Source organism: Pempheris klunzingeri, chromosome 9 (genome assembly GCF_042242105.1).
Source record: "Pempheris klunzingeri isolate RE-2024b chromosome 9, fPemKlu1.hap1, whole genome shotgun sequence".
Lineage (NCBI taxonomy): Eukaryota > Metazoa > Chordata > Actinopteri > Acropomatiformes > Pempheridae > Pempheris > Pempheris klunzingeri.
In genome coordinates this window covers 10631215-10652353 of record NC_092020.1, presented here as the reverse complement: position 1 = coordinate 10652353, position 21139 = coordinate 10631215, and the positions used below count along the sequence as shown (strand labels likewise).

The 21139-nt window shown below is 42.9% G+C and overlaps 2 protein-coding genes across 2 annotated transcripts in view; one reads left to right on the top strand and one right to left on the bottom strand.

The window, feature by feature from the left end:
* Positions 1 to 8457, top strand: part of LOC139206844 (F-BAR and double SH3 domains protein 1-like) — a 15579-nt gene extending 7122 nt beyond the window's left edge. The window contains exons 10-21 of the mRNA XM_070836439.1: positions 917 to 1012; positions 1234 to 1350; positions 1499 to 1603; positions 2897 to 3052; positions 3502 to 3630; positions 4118 to 4201; positions 4311 to 4452; positions 4584 to 4683; positions 5880 to 5985; positions 6107 to 6257; positions 6395 to 6450; positions 6601 to 8457. Coding sequence (XP_070692540.1) covers positions 917 to 1012; positions 1234 to 1350; positions 1499 to 1603; positions 2897 to 3052; positions 3502 to 3630; positions 4118 to 4201; positions 4311 to 4452; positions 4584 to 4683; positions 5880 to 5985; positions 6107 to 6257; positions 6395 to 6450; positions 6601 to 6651 — 1293 coding nt within the window. The 3' untranslated portion in view covers positions 6652 to 8457. The remainder of the gene's footprint in view (positions 1 to 916; positions 1013 to 1233; positions 1351 to 1498; positions 1604 to 2896; positions 3053 to 3501; positions 3631 to 4117; positions 4202 to 4310; positions 4453 to 4583; positions 4684 to 5879; positions 5986 to 6106; positions 6258 to 6394; positions 6451 to 6600) is intronic.
* rell2 (RELT like 2) lies at positions 7872 to 21139 on the bottom strand. The gene is made up of 7 exons (XM_070836438.1): positions 21000 to 21139; positions 19550 to 19615; positions 18882 to 19115; positions 16973 to 17035; positions 15756 to 15819; positions 14931 to 15107; positions 7872 to 14847 (listed from the first exon to the last, which is right to left on the bottom strand). Exons 3-7 carry the CDS (start codon positions 19099 to 19101, stop codon positions 12978 to 12980), a joined length of 2394 nt encoding a protein of 797 aa, XP_070692539.1. The 5' UTR covers positions 19102 to 19115; positions 19550 to 19615; positions 21000 to 21139; the 3' UTR covers positions 7872 to 12977.

The window sequence follows — 21139 nt, the reverse complement described above, 5'->3', positions numbered from 1 at the left end:
CCTTCATCACTTATGTAGAACTGGGGGTCTATGGTTTATGTTGGCCTCCGCCTAATACCCCCCAATAGCTTGTTTTGAGATCATTTATTCATTGAGATCTCTGATCAATGATGGCTCAAGCCTGAGCTTTCTCAAAGTTCCATTAACTATGTTATGAATGACTAACTTTGTTATGCTTCACCCCTTCGCACATGTATGCCTCATTGTACTCCATTTAAAGCTCCATTAGAGTCCTAACAGGTGGAGCTTCTAGCACCAGGGCACACTGCCACTGCTTATTTTTACTTGCCTGACCACTGCTGAATAAGGTACACTGTGACGAAGGTCTGATAGACTGAAAGTGAAACACATAGATCTAGGAGTGTAGAAATCTCATACATGCAAAGTATCCCACAGCGGCTCCCGAGAAACCAGACATAAGACATTTCTCACCTTGTTTCTAGAGGACAAGAGGGTGGGGGCCGAGGGGCTGCAGGGAGGCTGTTAGATGAAGAGGTGGAAAAGAAGAAACCAACTGAACGGGAGAAAAAAGTGAAAGCAGGAAAAAGAAGTGTGAGAAAAGTTGGTGGTTTTTGGAATGTTCAGCTGAAAGAAAGGGGGCAGTAAGAAGGACCAGAGGTTTACAGAGGGAAATTCAACACATACACAAAATGTCTGAACTAATGTAGCAACTGAGTGAAAAGTGTCTGAGGACGCCTCCGATGTTCTGCCCTTTAAAATGTGAGTGGGCAGGAAGCATTTTAACGGGTACGCTTTTGGGATGATACAAGGCAGAAGACACTGGGTCCTGCATCAGCACTCATGAAGACACCTATGCAACAACTCTTGCTGTCTTCCTTTAGTTTAGAGAAGGATAGCACAGGATGAATTGCTTTGTTTCTTCCTGGTTAACGCCGACTGTTTGCATTATTGACAGGTGACCAGAGAGAGAGGTGTTGCACAGTTCCTACAAGAATCTGCCTCTTTCAGCAAAATACCTGAATTCACCTTCCAGCCAGCACAGTGTGATAAGGTGTGATAATGAATCTAAAATGTTATTTTACCTTGTATATACTGTATATGTATACACACACGCACTTTCACACACACAGCAGCATCGGAATCTGTCTGATGGGGGCTTTACCCACAGTAAGAGACACAACTTCTGTTTAAGAATTCTTTAAATAGCTGATTAATGATCTAGCTGTGTGTGTGTGTGTGTGTGTGTGTGTGTGTGTGTGTGTGTCTGTGCAGGTGTCTACTCTACAGGAAGTCGGTGCTTCAGTCGCAGAGGGCTGTCTGGTGAGGGAGGCCAAGAAATGGGCTGCAAAAACTGCTAAAGACTACAAGATCATCACCCACGGGGAGAGGGTGAGTTCCTTGTGGAACTGCTTTGTGTTTTTCCTCTTTTCATCCATAACAACCGTATTTTGAAGGAAGCGATAACAGCGCTGCCTGTTTAGCTTCAGTCCAGGCTAATGAAGGGGGCTGTTGTATATGTCTCCCCGTGTCTTCTCAGGCCCTGCAGATGTTAGAGAGTCGTTTGAAGCTGTTGTCGGGGGAGACGGGGCTCAGCGTGGAGCAGAAGATAGCAGAGGTGCAGGACAGCATCAGAAAAGCCAAGGTGCTCTTTGACTCAGCCTTCCCCTCCTTCCATTTACAGAAGAATGCACGAGCAGAATCAGAGCATAGCCAAGACGCGAAACTATGACAGTATTTCACCATTTAAGACAGTCAAGCCTGTGATTTCAAAACTCCCACAGTCCAGAGACATGCAGGTTAATTGGTGACTCTAAATTGCAAGTAGATGTGAGTGTGAGACTCAGTGGTTACCTGTCTGTGTGCCGGCCTGTGATTGGCTGGTGAACAGTCCAGGGTGCAGCACAATGTCAGCTGGGATTGGCTGACTGACCAGTGCAGCAGTGATCAGCATCCTGAACCTGAACATGTGGGAAAAGCAAGGGTAAAATCTTTGACACACACAGAGGGGGCCAGAGTTTAGTCGACGGAAAGAAGAAAGGCAGTTTTGTAAATTGTAAATTTCCCCATCGTGGGATTAATAAAGGAATATCTTATTGTCCCTCTGTGTGTATGCTGCCATGGAGAGACAGAGGTTTCCCCAACAGCTGTGACAAGAATCAGACATTGGTTTTGTACTCAATCAATCTTTATTTCTATAGCGCCAATTCATAACAGCGTTATCTCAAGACTCTTTACATAAAGAGCAGGTCTAGACCAAACTCTTTAATTAGAGAGAGACCCAACGATTCAAGAATCCCCACATGAGCAGCATCAGATATTATACTAGGAAACAGTGGAGGAAGAACTCCCCTTTAACAGGAAGAAACCTGGAACAGAACCAGGCTTAGAGGGGGGGGGGTTTCTGTCAGGGTCTGTGTTGGGTGCAGGTTGGACAGAGAGAGAGAGAGAGAGATAGAGAGAGAGAGAGAGAGAGAGAGAGAGAGAGAGAGAGAGAGAGAGAGAGAGAGACAACGCAAACAGCAACCAACGTACTAACAGTGACTATAGCACTAACAATAGGAGTATGACTAACAGATTAGCAGTATGATATTGATATATGATACATGATATTTCCTTTGTACCTGCAAAATGTAGTATTAACATCAACATTAACATGTTGCTAAGGCAGTCTACGATCTGTTTCTTTCTTTGATTTCTACATGGAAATATCCTTACTAAGACTTACTTTGTCTTACTTTCTCCTTTAGAGTGTATCCCATCATCCACCAGTTATGGGTGGTGCTACACTGACTTCACTGCCGCTCCTTCAGTCTCATTTTCCTCTCACTCTCATTGCAGTTAGAGTTTTAGATTTGCTCTCATTTTGTGCAGATTATTGGTTGTTCTCCTGATAATGTGTGTGTGTGTGTGTGTGTGTGTGTGCCTCCTGTCACAGCTCAGCAGGGTGAAGGCAGAGGCCCGCCTGGCTCTGTTGTCTCACTGCGTCACAGGGACTGAACTGTGGCTTCACAACGCCATGAACCAGGCAGAGGAGGAGCTGGAGAAAGAGAGACGCCTCAGTGAACAGAGGAGGTCTACTGAGGACTTTTCAGTACGAAACCAGGCACACACCAGACACACATTGTCCACTGGTTCCTACTGGTTCCAACTTAAATCTTTCAATCAGTTCACAAATACATAATACATATAAAGCAGCTATTTAATCCACATTTAGCATTCTAGTGAGTATTTGGGTCACCCAACATGTCAGTGCAGCACGGTCACGTTTTAATAGTTTCTGGAGGACAGATGAGCTAGATCAGGCATCAATCTATACTTTTCTAACTTGCAATGAAATTCCTTCAAATGACAAAACCAACAATGAATGTGTGTCAGGACCAACAGACTGTGGGCCTCTAACTCAGAATTGTAACACTTAGTCCCAAACTGGAAGGACCCATATTGTGTTCTTTGTTCTGATATGATCAAATTAGTCGAGCATCTGAGAGAGAGCTCGGCTGCTCGTGTCACACTGGCGTGTTTACTGTGTGTATTTTTCAGGAGGATGAGTTCGAGCTGACTGACTTTGAGGACTATGATGATGAGAACGGAGACATCTTTGCAGATCCAGCGTCGGCATCTGGAGTGTGTATTTACCCAGCGGCCTGCAGGGTTATCTATGGCTTTCAGGTGCTGCTCACTGACATGACTTTTTTTTCTTCTGCAGCAAACCTTCTGTACTTCTGTACTCATGTTTAAAAACAACAGAATATTCCCTTTAAAACCTCCATTCATGGGTTTAAACAGAACCACACATTTCTCAACACCTGGCCGATAACTTTGGTCATAACTAGCAATTTTAGGAAGTTAAGTGAAGCCACAGGACAGAAAATGTTGAGAAACCCCATGTTATACCCTGACAGAGCAACATGGAGGAAGAGGAAGACGTTGAAATAAGCATCTGGAATCCTGCCTGGTAGTTTGATCTGTCTAAGGAGATATTATGTGTACCTGATGCTGTAGGAGCATGTGCTCACCCCACACAGGGCTCACACTTGGGCAGTGGGTTGTATCCTATGTACGTACAGTAGCACTGCAGTCGGTGTTCATGAAATGATGTTCATTTCATTTCACTGGAGAATTAATCAAAATGACTAAAGCATGCTACTTCCTGCAGGCCAGCCAGTCAGATGAGCTGTCAATCATGGAAGGAGAGGAGCTTCAAGTGGTTGAGGATGGAGACATGGAGGACTGGCTGAAGGTGACAGCTGCTCTGCTGGTTGTCAACATATCAGGATAAAATCCTGTACCATACATGTCGCCAAGTGTCTCATCTGCATCTGTGTGCACCTGTTCATCTTCCTGTCCAGGTGTGTAACTCATGTGGTCAGGTGGGGTATGTTCCTGAGCGTTATGTGCAGTTCCTGAGTCTACCAGAGGACCCCACTCAGCTGGACAGTTCTTTCAGCTCCACCTCATCCACTGGGAAAAAGGAGAAGGCAGAGAGCAGAGGTCAGCTGTGTGTGTGTGTGTGTGTGTTGTGTTATTCACTGAATGCATCACTACTCACCTACTATATTGTGTTTGAAGCAGTCACATGGAGGCATAAATGACTGACACTGAGGCACTGATGTGTGTGCCAGGTGTAGCCAGAGCTCTGTACTCCTACCAGGCCCAGAGTGCAGAGGAGCTCTCCTTCCAGGAGGGGGCGCTGATTCACCTGATACACTGTCGACACAGAGAGGTGTGTGTGTGATGTGTACCGCTTTAGTGGCTGAAGCCTCGGGGAAATGATGTCTTGTATATGAGAAATAGAAGTAGCCACTGTGACCCATTGGTTTGTGCAAGCTCCGAGTTTTCAAAATCTCCACGTTGATGGAACGTGCTAATGTTCATTCTGCTAGCATCATTCTGATGGGTGACATCTGGGCTTCACCTGCTTGTGACTGGCCCCTACAGCAGTTGCTTTTGGAAGTTTAAACCAGCTTGATTTTAACAAAGCAGAACAACGATTTCAAAGACCACAGCAGCCATGACAATATACAAGCACTGCTTGTGCTTCACTGTCACCATGACTCACTAACACTTCAAGTCATTTTGCAGCTCTCTGCTGTCTCCTTTCAGTCCTCTCTGCCCTGCTGTTATTACAGACATGTCTGCCCATGGACTGACCTCTGTACCCCAATATACTAATGGGTTAAAACAGTTAAACACAGAAACATTAGAGGTGAATTCTGGGACTTTGCGTGACATTCCATAATGCTGTCACACACTTAGAATAGTGGATCAAACAAGCTCTTTTAGTGGACCTACTGTGATCAGGTGCAGTTGTCCCAAAGGATCACGTTGCAGCCATTGCAGCCCTTTTGGTGGCTGCTGGCTGAGGTGATCTACTGGACCAGTTCCAACACTTTTACTACCTACCAGTCACTCACACACCAGGATGTGGACAGAGAGGAGCCAGGTTTAGAAACAACAACAACGACATGAGAATGTTTCTCTGAGAACGTACTGCCTTAATCTAAAAACACGAAGCATTCCACACAACATACTGCTGAGATCAGTTGAGTCTCTGATCCAAAGCTTCATCCATGTTCTTACAGAGCTGGAACTTCACTTCACCTCTCTGGAGCTAAACTTTACCGCTGTGAACTCAAACTCATTCTTGGCCTCGGCAACAGTTTGACAAGACAACCAAGTGAAGATCTACTCGTCAGCTTTTTCAGTTGTTGTAGTCGTCAGCATGAGACAGGAGTATTACCACTTAAACAACCAGTTGTTGATGAAAGCCACGAGATGTGTTTGAAAGCTCTGAAAAATGGTAGTAAGTGGAGCTTGAATAGATTATTTTGTGGAAGGAATAGATGGATCTTCTGACTCCTACCTGTTCTCTGTTATGACTGTTATGTGTGTTCTGTCGCTGAACGGTTGGTTGTGCGGGTGGATGACGGGTTCTGGGAGGGCGAGCTCAACGGACGCATCGGTGTCTTCCCATCGTTGGTGGTAGAGCTTGTCCATGATGAAGGGGAGGAGGATGAGGAGGAGGTGAGACTATCGATCCTAACTTTTCTACACACCGATGTTACAGATATTTACGTAACTCTAACTTGTCTATTTCTTGCCTAACTGACTTCGTTGCTCTTCTGATATTTTTTTTTTTCTCCAGCCCCTTGCCACCCCAACTATGCCTCCCTTCTCTCCCCCCATCCCAATCCCTTCGAACCCTGGCTGTAGCGCTTCACGTAGTGCTACCCCCTCCAGCTGTGTGGAGGACAAAGAGCAGATCTTTCCTCCACGACTCTTCGACGGCACAGTGGGTGAGTGGTGCCAAACTGTACTCCAGCAAAAGCAGAACTGTCCTTTGTCTGTCTGCTCGCATTCAAATGTCAGTTTTACTTCCATGAAACGTGTCAGTTAAGGTGGTCCTGGCCGTATGTGTCTGTTGTCCCATCAGAGACCGGAGGCAGCAGCCAGAATTCTCCAGATCTGTCCAGCACTCGACTAAGACCAGTATGTGCCGTTCCCTGTATTTCTTCTTACTGAGTATATCTGTGGACATGACAGCATGCCCTAAACAATACATGAGAATTGGTGAGTGCTAATTATAATTGTAGAGATACGATAATCAACACATCTCTCTCCTTTCCTGTACTGTTCTAGTGTCGAGCACCTCCTCCTCCCCCAACACAGAAGCCTTCACCTCAGCCTTGAGACAGACCGGAGTCACTGTCAGGCTTGTTAGGAGCAGAGGAACACAGGCTTTGCGCCCTTTCTTGTAATATTAAACAACAGTGTCAGTCGTGTGTCTCCTCTTCCTCCTACCTCCTTAGTAGCTGCTTAGACAGACAAGAACACCAACATTCAGTGGAGCCACAGGATGTTAACATTCAAAGTCATTTCCTACACATGTTCCTAATTGGGAAAAATTAACGAATATTTACAATACAATTTGTGGGCGGCTGTGGATCAGTGGTAGAGTGGGTCATCCCTCAATCAGAAGGTCGGGGGTTCGATCCCCAACATGTTGAAGTGTCCTTGGGCAAGACACTGAACCCCAACTTGCTCCTGAAGCAACTTCAGTGTGTGAATGAGTATGAAAGAATAGTCTCCTCCAAAATTACATTCCTCCTGTATGAATGATGTGTGAATGAGGATGTGATGTAAAGTGCTTTGAGTAGTTGAAATAACTATACAAATACAGACCATTTACCAATCGTGTGGTGCGTAGCTTTAGCTCAACGGGCTACTTAGCTCTTACTGTGTTAGTGTTAGGATACGCCTCATTAGAGAGGGGTTTGTGTGGCAGGTTAGGTGACGGACAGCACAGCTCAGATCCTTACACACTGTGGACTACTGCAGTTCTAACTGAAAAGAGAAACTACAAATACTTCTTTGTAAAGGTGTCTTTACATTCTGTGGCTTCCAGTGAAGCCAGAACACTACATGAAGGAATATTCAAAGACTAGTAAAGAGCCCTTTAAAGAGAACATGCAGAATACACCAGGGTGCACCATAATAGTTTCACTGTTTTAAAGGTGCTGCCACACCGTGTGGAGTTCTGCAGGTCGTTCAGCTGTAAAAGTGCTAGACCAGCTAACACTGGGCTGCACAGTTACAACACAGGACTCTACAGTTACATCCAAGGATGAGCTCTTTATTTATGCTCCTCTACAGAGACATTATTATTATTATTATTTAGCATTTAAGTCAAATTGTTATGTGAGAGGACTCACTTCATTTTGAATTTCCCTTTTCGTTTATACAGTATCTTATTAGTCTGGATTTAGTTCCGTTAATGTCATTGGGGAGGTTCATAGTTCAGCATAAACACGTCTGTGTGATACACTGCTCTGTGCTTCATGGATCATCGGCTGATGTCACTGTTGTGATGTCTTCAAGGTGAACCGAGACAAAACACACGCCCACACAGCTCTGGAGAGCACAGCTCTGATATTTTATTTCATTCGAGTAAATCATGATACATCTGCATATTCAGAAGTGCCTCACATCATCAGCATGTGTGTTATGCTGCACACACAGTCCAGGCCCCGCTAGACAGGGTGACACTTCACACATGATCTGGTCAAAGTGTTTGATCAAATCTGAGGATTGATAGTGATTACGGAGAATTATGAGTTCAGAGGCTTTGAGCTTTTGCAGCCGTCAGTGGTACTTCTTGGTGTTGTTTCTGCAAATGTGCTGCATTTATAATACATTATTTTCTCTACGATAAAAGGCAGCAACATGGTGCATATATGTTGCAAGTTGACCCAAATGTATTTGTTATTGGCCCCATTGTCAAAAAAACCAAACATCATGTATTTTCATCGTGGCGTTGCTGTGTGTCTCTCAGCTGAACTGGATTTGTCCTTACTAATATTCATACATTCATACTGTTGCTGGTGTGTAAAGAGACAGTTGTCGTGCCTGAGGCCTGACAGCACACCAATCCTGCAGTGTGAATGAAACAGTGGGTCATCATTTCTTTTACTTAATAAAAATACTCTGCATATGGCATTCAGCTGATAAATGTTGCTTCAGCTTATCTGCTTTGTAACTAAGTGAACCTCTGAATTACTTTCAAATATATTCAGTTAAAATAACATCTCCTGACTACAGGGCACCAATTCCCCTTAAAGGACACAATTTCTTGCCCACAGTAGAACATTCTACATATACACCAGAAAGTTGCAGAGAAGGGAAGAAACTATGCTTTCAAGACTAAAATGACTCTGGATGGCCCGTTGTGATGGATGTTTTGCAGTGGAGCCACCACTTTGGGTTAACATTTACACCCTCATTGCTTGGACTGGATAGCTGCTCCGTGCTGCATGTAGCTGACAAGGCACACATCACCTCTGACCTCAGCTGTGAAAATCAATTTGGAGACAGTCAATGCAAATGTAGTTTTTACACAGATTGTCACAGATTGACGTAGATCTGTGTTGGATAGTATGGCTACTGATAGCTGCACCATTAAGACATCTCTTTTTCCACATGATTCTATATTTGCAGCATACATATATGATACAGTTAGGCAATAGTCATAGTTCTAAAATGGCTTAAGATATATAAAAACAAACAAACATGGTCCTCTTTATACTTATTTTAGCAGTGTAATTTACAAGATTATCGTGTATGACTTTTCAGCATGCTAACACATGAGCATTGTGTTGTAAATATCACAACAGCTGGTTGTTGATAGAATAAATGTGCTGATGATAAGAGGGGAGGTTGGGAGCATGTTTACTGTGGTGGTGAAGACGGGTGATGGAAATGCTATTTAAAGGTGTGAAGCTGTGACCAGCAGAGGGAGACGCCCGTTCTATTATGACAAGACTTTGAGACACAAGAACATTAACAGGTTGTAAAAGTCTGTACAAAGAAGACATTTTGTCCTCATGTCGGACTGAGAGAAAGGAAAATAGCCAAATAGAGGATTGCTGAAATAAAAACATGAGGGCAGCAGACTGCAGGCCTCCTGGCTGGTTTCCCATCCAGATCAGGAAATGACCTCTGACCTGCAACCTTTGAACTGGTCTGGTAAACCTCCCGCTGCTCTGAGCAGAAGGAATCCTCGGGGCCACGTGCTCCCATCTTTACTGGGACTGACGCCAGCATATAGAGATCTTAACAAAGACAGACTCCCTTCTAGGGTCTAATGTCACAGCAGTGCTCCTTGTGACTAACAAGAGGGACAGCTGAAAGTCGCTGCACAAACACAATTCTCAAAGGTTCAGTTCACTCAAATGATATAAATTAAAATACAAAAGGACATATCACCTCTCTTACCCCTCATTTTGTTTGCTGAGGTAATTCCATTCTTCCCCACTATTAAACACACTGTTAAACAGTCAGAGGCAGACATCTCAAACCCTGAGCACATAAAACCAAAGCTGTCTGCACGGCCAACCACTGAGTTTACATGTGCAGGATGCAACAGTGTCCCTCTGCTGAACTACTGAGATTTTGAGGACGAACTTATATTTAAGGAAATATCTAAGGTTGTACTGTTCTGAGGGAAATGTCATAATTTCAAGTCATTCTCATGAGAAAAAGCAGAAGTATTCATCATTTCTAATTTGATGAAAAAAGCGAAGACTATCTTGAGATCAAAGTTGTAGTGATGATATTATGAGAACAAAGTCATTGTATTCTGAAAAAAAGCATGACAACACGCCATCTGATTAGATTGAGTACATTAAATCTACTTTTTTTTTCTCCTGAATTTCTTGCTTTATTCTTGATTTTGTGAAACCTTTATTGCATGTCTTGCCTTCCTATAAGAACATACACTACTTAAGTTATCCTCCTTTCTTTCTCTGATGTGTGCTTCTTTTGGACTTTTTGTTGATCAAGTTCTTAATTCTTTAGCCGCAATCTTCACCCACTTGCTCACAATAGCTAGATACAAGATAAGATAAGATAAATGCTATAATTTGTTTTTTGGTCCTTAATTCTCCTGATATTGTATTGATAAGGCTGTTTTTTCTTTATCTATCAAGACTTTTGTTTCGGATCCTCTTTTTGTAATTTTAGCCACTATTCCTAAGTGTTCAGATATGCTTTTATCATCTAAATGAGGTGTAAGACGATCGTACAGGCTGTAAACACAGCCAAAGCCTTGTGGAAGCAGATTTTGTTGGCTGATGGCATCATTGTTTCAGTGAATAAAATGTCATTCTAAATACAACAATTAAACCAAGGTTGTGAAAATCAAATGTTCCTGATTTGATTGTTGTTGCAATGTACACACTGGCCTTGCTTTTGTAGTAGTTTTGTAATGAGAGAGTACAGAGACATACTGGACAGTAAAGGTCCACCAGGTGAAGACATTCTATATATAACCTCCAATTGGAAGTAGTAGAGTTTTTAAATTCCTTCAGGATCTAATAGCTTTGCAGGTGTGACAGTCACTAATGTTGTGTCATAACGTAGTGAGTTCTACTGTATAATCAAAGCAGGGGGAACAAAACACACATATGAATAAAGAGTTCTACTATAGTCACCAAAGTACAATCACCTGTCTTTTTTCTGATGTGGAAGCTCTACATGTTAAAACACTCCATAATAGTTCAAAACACACATCATACTTTAAAATACATCATTTCTAAGTTTCACAGCTTTAAGAGGTGAAGAGGTTATTCTGTGGAAGTGTCATGTCTCTGTAGTCCCAGAGTTTTTTCACATAGGGCACTCCCACACTGTCATGCCTTGGCAGGTACTGCTTCATGATAGACTCATCGACACACAGTCCGCGGCTGTACTTGGTATCATAGCTGTCGGTTGTCATTGTTTTGTTTTTCTGGTAAGTATTCAATTTACATTGAATTGGTGATTGCATGAGCAGAAAGAAGTTTAATGAATAACAAGACAAGCCAGCGCTTTACTAAGTATGTATTAATATTACAACTCCAGAAAACTAAAATGACAAGGTGTGGGACTGGAGTGACTGGTATACAGGAAAGAGTAATATATTAACCAGTGGACGAGCCCGAGTACAGAGCTTACTACTGCACTCTCATCATGGTGTGACTAACGTGTCTGGTGACATCAATGACTGCAGTGAGGGATCAAACTCTTACTGCTTCACTACCACTAACAGGGAACCTGTGCAGGGAGAGGTGGATCTGTGGGGGGGGGGCACAGTGAACATTCATAAGGGTTATACTCTCATGGTGAGGATCTTCATTGAGTTATAAAAGGAAGCAAAGTTGGAAAAAAATGTGGTAAATTTTGAATTAAAAGACACCTGTACTTGCCATAGGCCAGCACAGTATAACAGAAGTTAGAGATTCACTAAACTGATACATCTCCATTGGCCGGGCTGCCACAGAGCGACTGTTGCTCCTCTGTGCTTGTGCTGCTAATCTTGACTCACAATCAGGGGAATCGGTCAGATCAGATAAGAGTTTGCCAGCCTTTAGCACCTTTATACATCGATAAATCACAACAATGGCCAGATCAGTTAAATTCCCACACACATCTCCGGTTAAAGACTGGTTAATCAGTCCCTTAGCGAGTCAGTTCAACATGTAGACGTTAACTAATCGATCAGCCAGCCAAGTGGTCAGTCAGTCACATGTAAAACAGTCAAAAAGTCAAATGAAAATGATATTGCTCATTTTATGTATCATGTACAATTATCTATAAGTAAGGCGAAAGTTCAGTTATCTGTATTGTTTATCGACCAATGTGTGTTCTTTTGATAAATGTAGGAAAATACCAACTGAAAACAAGGAAAACGGAGGGGCAGATGGATGTAACATCTGGGTATTTTTTCATCATGCGATGCACTGGAAACCATACATTCACTGAAGTATGGACTGGGCAAGTTTACCTTCTTAACTACAGATCATGAACACTCTTAGCCTTAGATTTAGGGATGTTTTTACACGCAGCCATTTGTTTCCATTCATTTCTGTATGGTATGAAGATCTTGAAATTTTCTTCAGATGTGTAATACAAGACAATTAACCTCAAGTCCAGTAATAGATTTTTGGCTGTATTGTAGTGGGGCTGTGGGGATGGAAATGTCAGTGCGGTACTATATATTATACTTTGGTTTATGACCAAACAGCTGACATAATGGTTAATATTAGCATGTTAGCTTACTGATTGAGTGTTCTATGCACTGCTGTGCCAAATTACAGCCTCAGAGAGTCACTAGTATAGCTGTAGACTCTTATTATACTATACTTATTATACAGAAATAAATGGAAGCCAGTGGCTGTAAAAGCATAACATCCATTGTACGATCCTTTAATCTAGCAGTTGAAATATCTGATAATTTTCTAAATGTCAATACCAGGCTAGTCAGTTAACCAGCCAGTCCAGTCCCACTGTAACATATTCACCTGTGTAGTTAAATGATCAAAGGGGTATTTATAATTACTTAATTCTATTATTACTACATTTCCTTTCCTATACTCTGCTGAGTGGTGCCACTCTTCACTATCAGAGAACAGTTTGAACTCTCCACCATCTCAATATGAGACCTCTCAGTCCTGCTTCAGCTAAATGTTCATCACCTTTTCTCACTCCTCCTCCAACCTTTTTGTTTCTACCACCTGCATCACTTTGCAGTCCCTAATATCTTCCATCTCCACCATATCATCCTTTTCTTGGCTCACTGTTGGCCAAACCTCTGCTTTTGAAGTTGCTCCACTTCGACTTTCAGGTTGTTCAACACCTGAAACAAAAGCCTGTCCTACCTGACCAACTGCTGACTCAACCCCATGTTCAGAAGTCTCTCCTTTCTGGTCTGTTATTGAAGTAGAAGATTCTTCCTCCTCCACCATAGTGACAATAGAAAACTCTCGCTTGCTGTCAGGGCTGGCTTTTATGATGGTCACACTACTTATTCTGCTCTCTACAGGTGAGGAAGGGGACAGTGGACTGGAAGGAGACAGAGGAAAAGTGTTCAGTCTGTCTTTGGAAAGCTGATCAGTGGGAGAGAAAAGGGTAGAGGCATTCGAATCTTTCTCAAATGGTGATAGTTTTGCTGTCTTGAGAATCCCACCCCTCTTTATTTCCGTCTTTTCTTCTGTCTTTGGGATTTTGGCTCCTTCTAGCTCTTGTTCCGTTAGAGGTAATGGCCTTGAAACCATGTCCCCTTTGGTCACGGGTGTTACCGACGTCACACTTCCTGACTTCAAAGTCAGATGAGATGAAATTCCAAAGCTTGGGTCAGCTGGAGAAGAAGGGGTTTGTGGTTTGGGGCTAGCAGTAAGAGTAGGTGAGGGAGTTCGGCCTTGTAATGGACTAGGACTTTTTCCAAAGGATAAGGATGGAATTGTGGACTGGCTGGGAAAAGCTTGGCCTGACTGGAGTTTGGGGCTTGGGGTGAGGGCAGGAGAAAAGACAGTTTTTCTAGCCTCTGATGGCGTACCTCTTGAGCTTAGTTTGGGGCTTGGTGTGACTGGCAGGGGTGAGGTAGGAGTTTTTAACAAAGAGACTGAAGATGGGGTCTTGATTGGGAACGAAGATGGAGGGGATGAACCTAAGCTTATTAAAGCTAGGCTAGCACCCAAATTTCGTTCCAGATCTGGGCTGGTGCTTGGGTCGGGGGGAGTTTGTGTAACTGGAAAGCCTGTGCTAGAATAGGATTCTGGTTGATCAGTAGGAATGACAGGTGTAAAAACTGGAATGGATCCAAGCATGGGGGCAATGGGTGTAGAGGTCTGTAGTGGCCCTGGATCGCATGTATCTTCATTATATAACACCTTATTCTCAACATCCCCCTGTTTCTCCGTTGTGTTCAGAGTCTGTCCAGACAAATCAGCAGATGGAATGGGAAGAGAGCTGGGGGCAGAAGCTGCTGTACTCCCAGTGGAAGGTTTGATCCGAAGGTGTGTATGAGGTTCAGGACCAAGACCATGTTTAGAGTGATCCTCATGAGCACGGCTGGACTCATGGGCCTGATTTTTACTTGGGAGAGAGGAAGAAATAACAGAACCTGAGGTCTTAGCCTCACGCTGAGGTGAAGCAGGCGTTAGATTTTTTGCAGGCTCAGTTTCAGGCTTAATACCAGGTTTGGTATCATGTTCAGCAACTTGAATGTTCTCTGCCTGTAGCTTTTTTTCCTCCTGCACTACAGGCTGCTGCTGAATAGCGAATCTAACACCTCCAGTCTCCCTGCCTGTCCCCTCTCCTACTTTAAGACCAACTGGGTCGCTGCCACGTCTCAGCCCGAATATGTTTAAACTCTTCCTACGTTTCCCTGCAATTGGAGTAATCCCATTGGAGCCCTCTGAAGGTGGATGGACATCCTGGAACATGCTTCTCAGATTGTACCCGCCTTCCTTCTGCTCCTCGCTGTCCTGGGATTGGTCCAGCAGGTCCCCTGAACTGACCATTGGATTAGCACCTCCATGCAGTTTCTTATCAGTATGTGTCACCCGGAACCTGAATGGATAATGATATCATAATGAGATTTTCTGCTACTATGACATGCAGTCTGTAAGAGTGGGTCAGCCTTGGGTTGTTACCTTCCAACAGAGAAGACCGTCTGCTCGCCAGGTCGTTGCTTGGAGCGGGGGGTTCGGCTTTGTCGCCTGCCCTTTTTAGATCGGATCTGAGCACAGAGGTGGCAGGAGTTGTGGTCGGTGCCTGAGTGGACTGTGTGGTGATGGGGAGGAACACCACCAATGGACTCCTTACGCAACCTGGACATCAACATTATTATTAGTAGTAGTAGTATTAGTATTACTCTCATTGTAGTAGTATATGTATATTATACAACGTGTGTCATCCAAAGCTGTAATTCTGCTTCTGCTGCATGGTAGTGAATGCTTGGGTGGTGTTTGGACATATTTGCGTATGGTTTCTTTTCTACTTGTACAGACTGGGGGTGTACATGGCCACTGGGGAGCAATGTCACATTTAGCAAAGCACAGCGTAAATATAAACAAACCACTGCACCTGTGACACAAACCTGGCAGAATTTGGATTCATCTAACTAAAACAGTGTCTGTCTGTCTTTCGATTTTCTTGACAACTGTTCATCTGATCTACTTCACACCTGGTGGGTGCTGAGGACCCAAGGGAACACTGCGTCAAATGGGAAGTCAATTGGATGAACAGGCACTGAGAATGCTGCGAGGAGCCTCACCACAGCTCTCAGCTACATTTGAGGAACCTCCCAAATAAGACGAATCACTGAAATGCACTGGCATAATCATTTGGTTAGCATGACCGCTCCATGACATTCAGGTTCGTTAAAAGGACTCCATAATTTATGGAGATTAACAGTCAGTGTTCCCTTGTGACAGTAAATCTGCCTCACTAATGCAGACGCTGCTGTATGAGTTTACCTGGGGTCATGGCGCACACACACATTGTGGTTTCCCAACATCTCATTGAAGGCTTCCATGTTCGCTAGAGGTGACACCAAGAAGAACACGTTAGAGTAGCCCTAGTCAAATATCTAATGATCTAATCTAATAAGAATTAAATTGGTTGATACATCATATCAACAGCGCTCATTACAAAATATATCCATATATCCAATATATCCGTTCTAGTGCGTATGTGCGGAAGTACATGCGGCCTGTTACGATTGCTCCTGTTCGTTTTCTTATTTTTTCTTACTTTTAACTATCTTTTTAATTATTTGTTTTACTTTTTTGCTTGTAATATGTTTTTAAGACGGTCGTTCTCCAATACATGCTGGTGGAGAGAGCTCTTGTCATCTTTTTGCTGTGAAAGTACTACTTTAACTCTGCCGGGTGGCCGTTGGTAGCCGTTGGTAGCTGTTTTGGCTACACGAGTGATCAGCTGATCGCTCTGAAACCTGCTGTTTACCTACTGTTTACATTCCTCCCTCTGCCAACCCGACTTCGGCGTGTGACGTCATCCACTCCGCCATAGCCCGGGAACAGACTCTACACCTGAGTACACTCACTGCTATCTCTGTCTTCAACCCTGTCACCATGGCAAAGGCACTGCCCAACTTCATCCAGTACGTGAACTGTTCCACGAGAGAGGAGAGGACCCTGGACTCTGGACTCACCTGATTATCATTATTGTTATTATTATTTTTATTATTATATAATACAGCTCCTCACTCTGAGTGTACATGTTGTTATATGTTATTGTTGGTGGTAGTGGTATTATTAGTATTATATAATACATCTCACTCTGAGTGTACATGTTGTTATATGTTATTATTATTAGTAGTGGTATTATTTGTATCATTATTATTATTATTATTATTATTATTATCATTATTATTACTTTCGTGTTTGAAGTTTATTCTTATTCTTTTGGAGCTGTGTGTAACAAAAAGCAACTTCCCCCTGGGGATTATTAAAGTAATTCTGATTCTGATTCTGATTCATCACATGGATCAACGCCCAAAACTGCACACCAGTATACAGATGACAGTAGGGCAGAGAACAGTAAAACATAACACTGAAGAAGGAGAATAAACCAAAGGATTAGGAAAGTTTTATGTTGAGAAACTATAAACTATAAATTACACTTAATTCAATCCAAAATTCTATTCAACAGTTTGTATATTTGCCCTAACCTTCATTTTCAATGATGCATTTGAGGATCTGCTCCACTGTATCCTGGTTCTCGTCATCCCCATCTGAAACACAGCAGAACAACCAACACATTACACCCATTCAGTTTTAGATATTGTAGTCCTTCTAGACAACATCCCAACTGTCTGTCAACCAACACTGATTAAAGGTTGATTCATCTAACGTCATGGAATTTACAAAAAGAGATAAGAGGTTTTGAAATATCCTCTGGTACAATGGTGGTTAATGGAAGGTCACATTGAAAAACTCCAACATTTCTTTGTTATTGTACTAAATCCATAGAATGGCTTGTCAACGGATTTCATTGAGACTATTTATTTGGTATTAAGCAGCTCCACTTCACAGCAATGTCTGTTATTACGCCTGTCAGCGTATGTTTGAATAACTGTGTACGTGTGAGAGCAGTTTTGACAGACTTCACACAAGACCACATAGGTTTGTGAGCGTTTGTGTATTTCTGTAGGAGAGTGGGAAGGAGGTAGAAACTGATGGAAAGATTTTTTTTCTTTTACTTTTTCTTTTATTTCCATCTTTTCTCTTTCTGGTTCTCCTTACAGCATAATCATCTTCACACCAAATGACATTTCAAACGATTTAATTGTCACGGACAAAATTCCAATGTCAGAATGAAATCATGAGAGTTTTGGTAGAGGTGGGGCGTACTCCCGTCATCAAGTCACAGTCTTTTTCCTGACTTGACATTCTGATAAAATGAAACACATTTAATATTAGTCTTTAGTCTTGGCTAATGCAAATTGTGAACGTGAATGACATGACCATTGCCAGCATCCAATAAGAGCGCTCTCCTCTGCACCAAACAGGAAGCAGCAAACCGAGTGGACAGTAGACCAAGAACATGACCCAGCCTCAGTTCTCTTGGACTGTGGAAAAGGAGGAAAAACTGGTGGAGTTGTGGAGGAGCTAACTACCGTCTCTAACAGGACATGACTTGCAAGCTAACATTGGCTTCTGAACGTTTGCTCTTAGCCTGTGAGCCGAGCGTAGCTTTCAGCTGACTCAGCCGTGCGTCTTCAGCCTCACGTCACAGGTGCAGCTTTGCAGCCTGTTCTCCAGATCATCTGAGTGACCTGATGAAGCTCAGGTGATCCCCCAGAGACCCTTTATCTCAATGAGAACACAATCTGGACAGTTGCACGTTTTGGCTTTGCTACTCTGTGCTCCTGATATCAGAAATCCTGCCAGTGGCTGGAAATGGCTGGGTTAAAAGACAGCACAGAAGCACTAATCATGGCAGCACAAGAGGAGGCACAAGATCAATAGAGACGGGGGTCTACAGACGGGCCCCCAGGTCCTGCACCCATCAGAATTTGATGTAGTGGCCAAATCTTGTAATTACAACAGTGGCGTCCATCACATGATGCAGCTGGGTCTTTTTCATAGACCTACACTGTGAGAGATGTCTGCAAGTCAGCAGAAACATTTTTGAGCCTAACAACCCCCCTGAAATTACTCATTTCATTTCATTGTCAGAATTTGATCGGTTTGGCCTGTTTTTGCTTCGTACACCAATGAGCAACTTTCATAGGAATGAACGGGGCTCTGCCTCCCACTCCAGTTCTGTTTATGCATCCACGGGTGACAACCATGCACAAATAGAGATTTCTTTTATGATTGGTTTGCAGAATAATTTGAATAATTTTTATAATAGGCCTACATATCTGAGCATAACTATGCCCAGTTCGAACCCAATATCAGTAAAGTTTACATTGTTAGATAATATTACTGGTTTCTTACTTAAAGGTTATGTTTTGTTATTTTATGTGCAAAAAATATAAAAGTGTTATACAGTTTTTTCCACTGGCTGAACAGTTTCCCCCGAGACGAGTAAAGTCACCCCCCTTTTCTATTCTACTTTTTTTCTACACCCACCGTCTACATTTGCTCCAAGTTTCTCCGCCGCCTCCTCCTCCTCCTCCTCCTCCTCCTCTTCGTCGTCTATGTCTCCAGTGCGGCAGTGGTAGCCCTTCTTCTTCAGCAAGTGACAGATGAGGAAGCCGAGCAGGCCGGTGAGGAAGAAGAGGAAGACAACCACAAAGATGATGTAGGGCGGAGGATTTTCCCCCACCCCAGAGGCTTCTAATTCAGTCATGACGCAGGATCAACCTGAGTCATAAAGAGAGATTAGATCGAATCATTTGTGGGTACTGTCAGAACAGTGACAGCTACTCAAGTGGGAACATGTTGTTGAAAGGAGAATGTGAATCTAAGAACTGGGACATCAGAGTGAGAAAAGACATCATGTTTTGTAACTGTCTCAGTTATTTCAGTTAATTTACCCTTTTTGCTGCATTTGGCTCTATTAAAAAAAGGTGTGAATATCAGACACATTTTAATTACTGAAAAAGGAACATGGGAAATGTGTAAGATTTTCTGATAGCAGCGTGAGGGTTTAGTACATGTGAGGAAAAAAGAAAAAGAATGTGATGGAGGGAGGAAGAAGATTAAAGCCACCTTACTTGTGGTTGCTTAACTATACAGTAACATCTCACACGTCCACCAAAAGAAATACAGAAATACAGTGTGAGTCAAAAACATACAGGCCTTCTGGTTGGTTCAAATCATCTTCTAGCCTTCTGCTGCAGACCGGTCAACATCAAGTCAGTCTGTGGGACACAGAGAAAGGGAGGAAGACATCCCAAACACATTATCAGAATCTTCTTAAGAAATCTTTACGCTTCTGCATCTTTGACTGAAATGGCGACAGAAGGAGGATTTCTGTTCCAGCTTAAATTCAATATGTAACATTCTTTTTTCAACTTTTTCACTGCAGCTCTTTGGGGTTGTCATCATGGGAAAAGTACAGGAGTAAACACCATTTATGGGAGACCATTTAAGTGTCCTGCTGCACAATGCCACTGAATCAGCATGCAACCATTATTGATATTTTGCATTGATGATGCATGATTGAGAATGCAGCTGTGTTTATGTGGATTTTATTTCCTCTTCATCAGGTTGTTTTTAAATGTTGACGCTGATGCACACCAATACAGTACCTTCTGCAAAGCACTTGGAATAAGTCAATGTCACAAACCTTCATGGCATAATACTTTAGCACAGAGCAAGCTAACAAATATTATTATAAAATAGAATATTATGCAGCTTTAAATGCAAATGGTTGGTTTAAGCTTCGAACAGCCCAAAGCTCTGTCAGCTAGCTTTCTGTGTTCAAGGGCAGAAAAGCCCCAATCGAAGCATGTCCCACTGAACCGGTGCTGCAGTTCATGGTTGGTCTTGCAACATGAGTCACACAGTTTTGGGGTGTGAAGGTGAGACGGGGACATGGTCAGTCCAAGTGGACTGACAGAAACAAAACTGTAGGTTTCTTTTCTTAAACACAATCTCATACCAATGTCAGAGACACAGTGTGGCCAAAGCCAGATTATCAACCAGGCCAAAGCAGGCAGCCGCCTTGGGGCCCCAGATCATCGTGAACCTGAAACGCCCAGGCTCACCGTGTGTCAGTTGGTTTGAGGCAGTTTGGTTATGTGCTAATTTGTTTGGGAACACACACCAGTCATTGACACTATCACCAGCACTGCTGGGGAAAATACTGTATAAGGAAGCAGACGAGCAGTCTGCAGTGCGCACTATTCATTATGGCAAAGGATCTGTAAAACTACAGCTTCATAGGCTGCCAATAAAACACTACCACAGCTGACTAGCTATTAAAACTTCCCAGTAGCTAAAAAAAAGACTGCTTGTACTTCACATTCCCTTAACATTTACACGTAAACAACAGGTAGAAAACAAGAAACTGACCAAAACTCTGTGTCTACCATCACTTCTTCTTTTTTGCAGTAATAATCTTCATGCATATTTATGAATTCATGTAAACATGCAGGTCTCTGTGTGGCCCATTTACCCCCAATCATAACATAACTTTGCCCAAGCTGTTATCTCTCCTACAAATGCACGAGTCTCACAAAAAGCAGTAACCTACTAACATCTATCTTTATGTCTGAAAGCTGACAAATAGTTCATTCTTACCATTTTCCTGTCTGCCAACAGAGGACACATCTGAGCACGTAAAAAGCAGCACGGTCAATTCTAAGTGTGCCGACAAAAAGAAGAACGCTGCTGCGATTTGGTGGACAAACTGACTAAAAACTAAGCTATGCCCAGTGGAC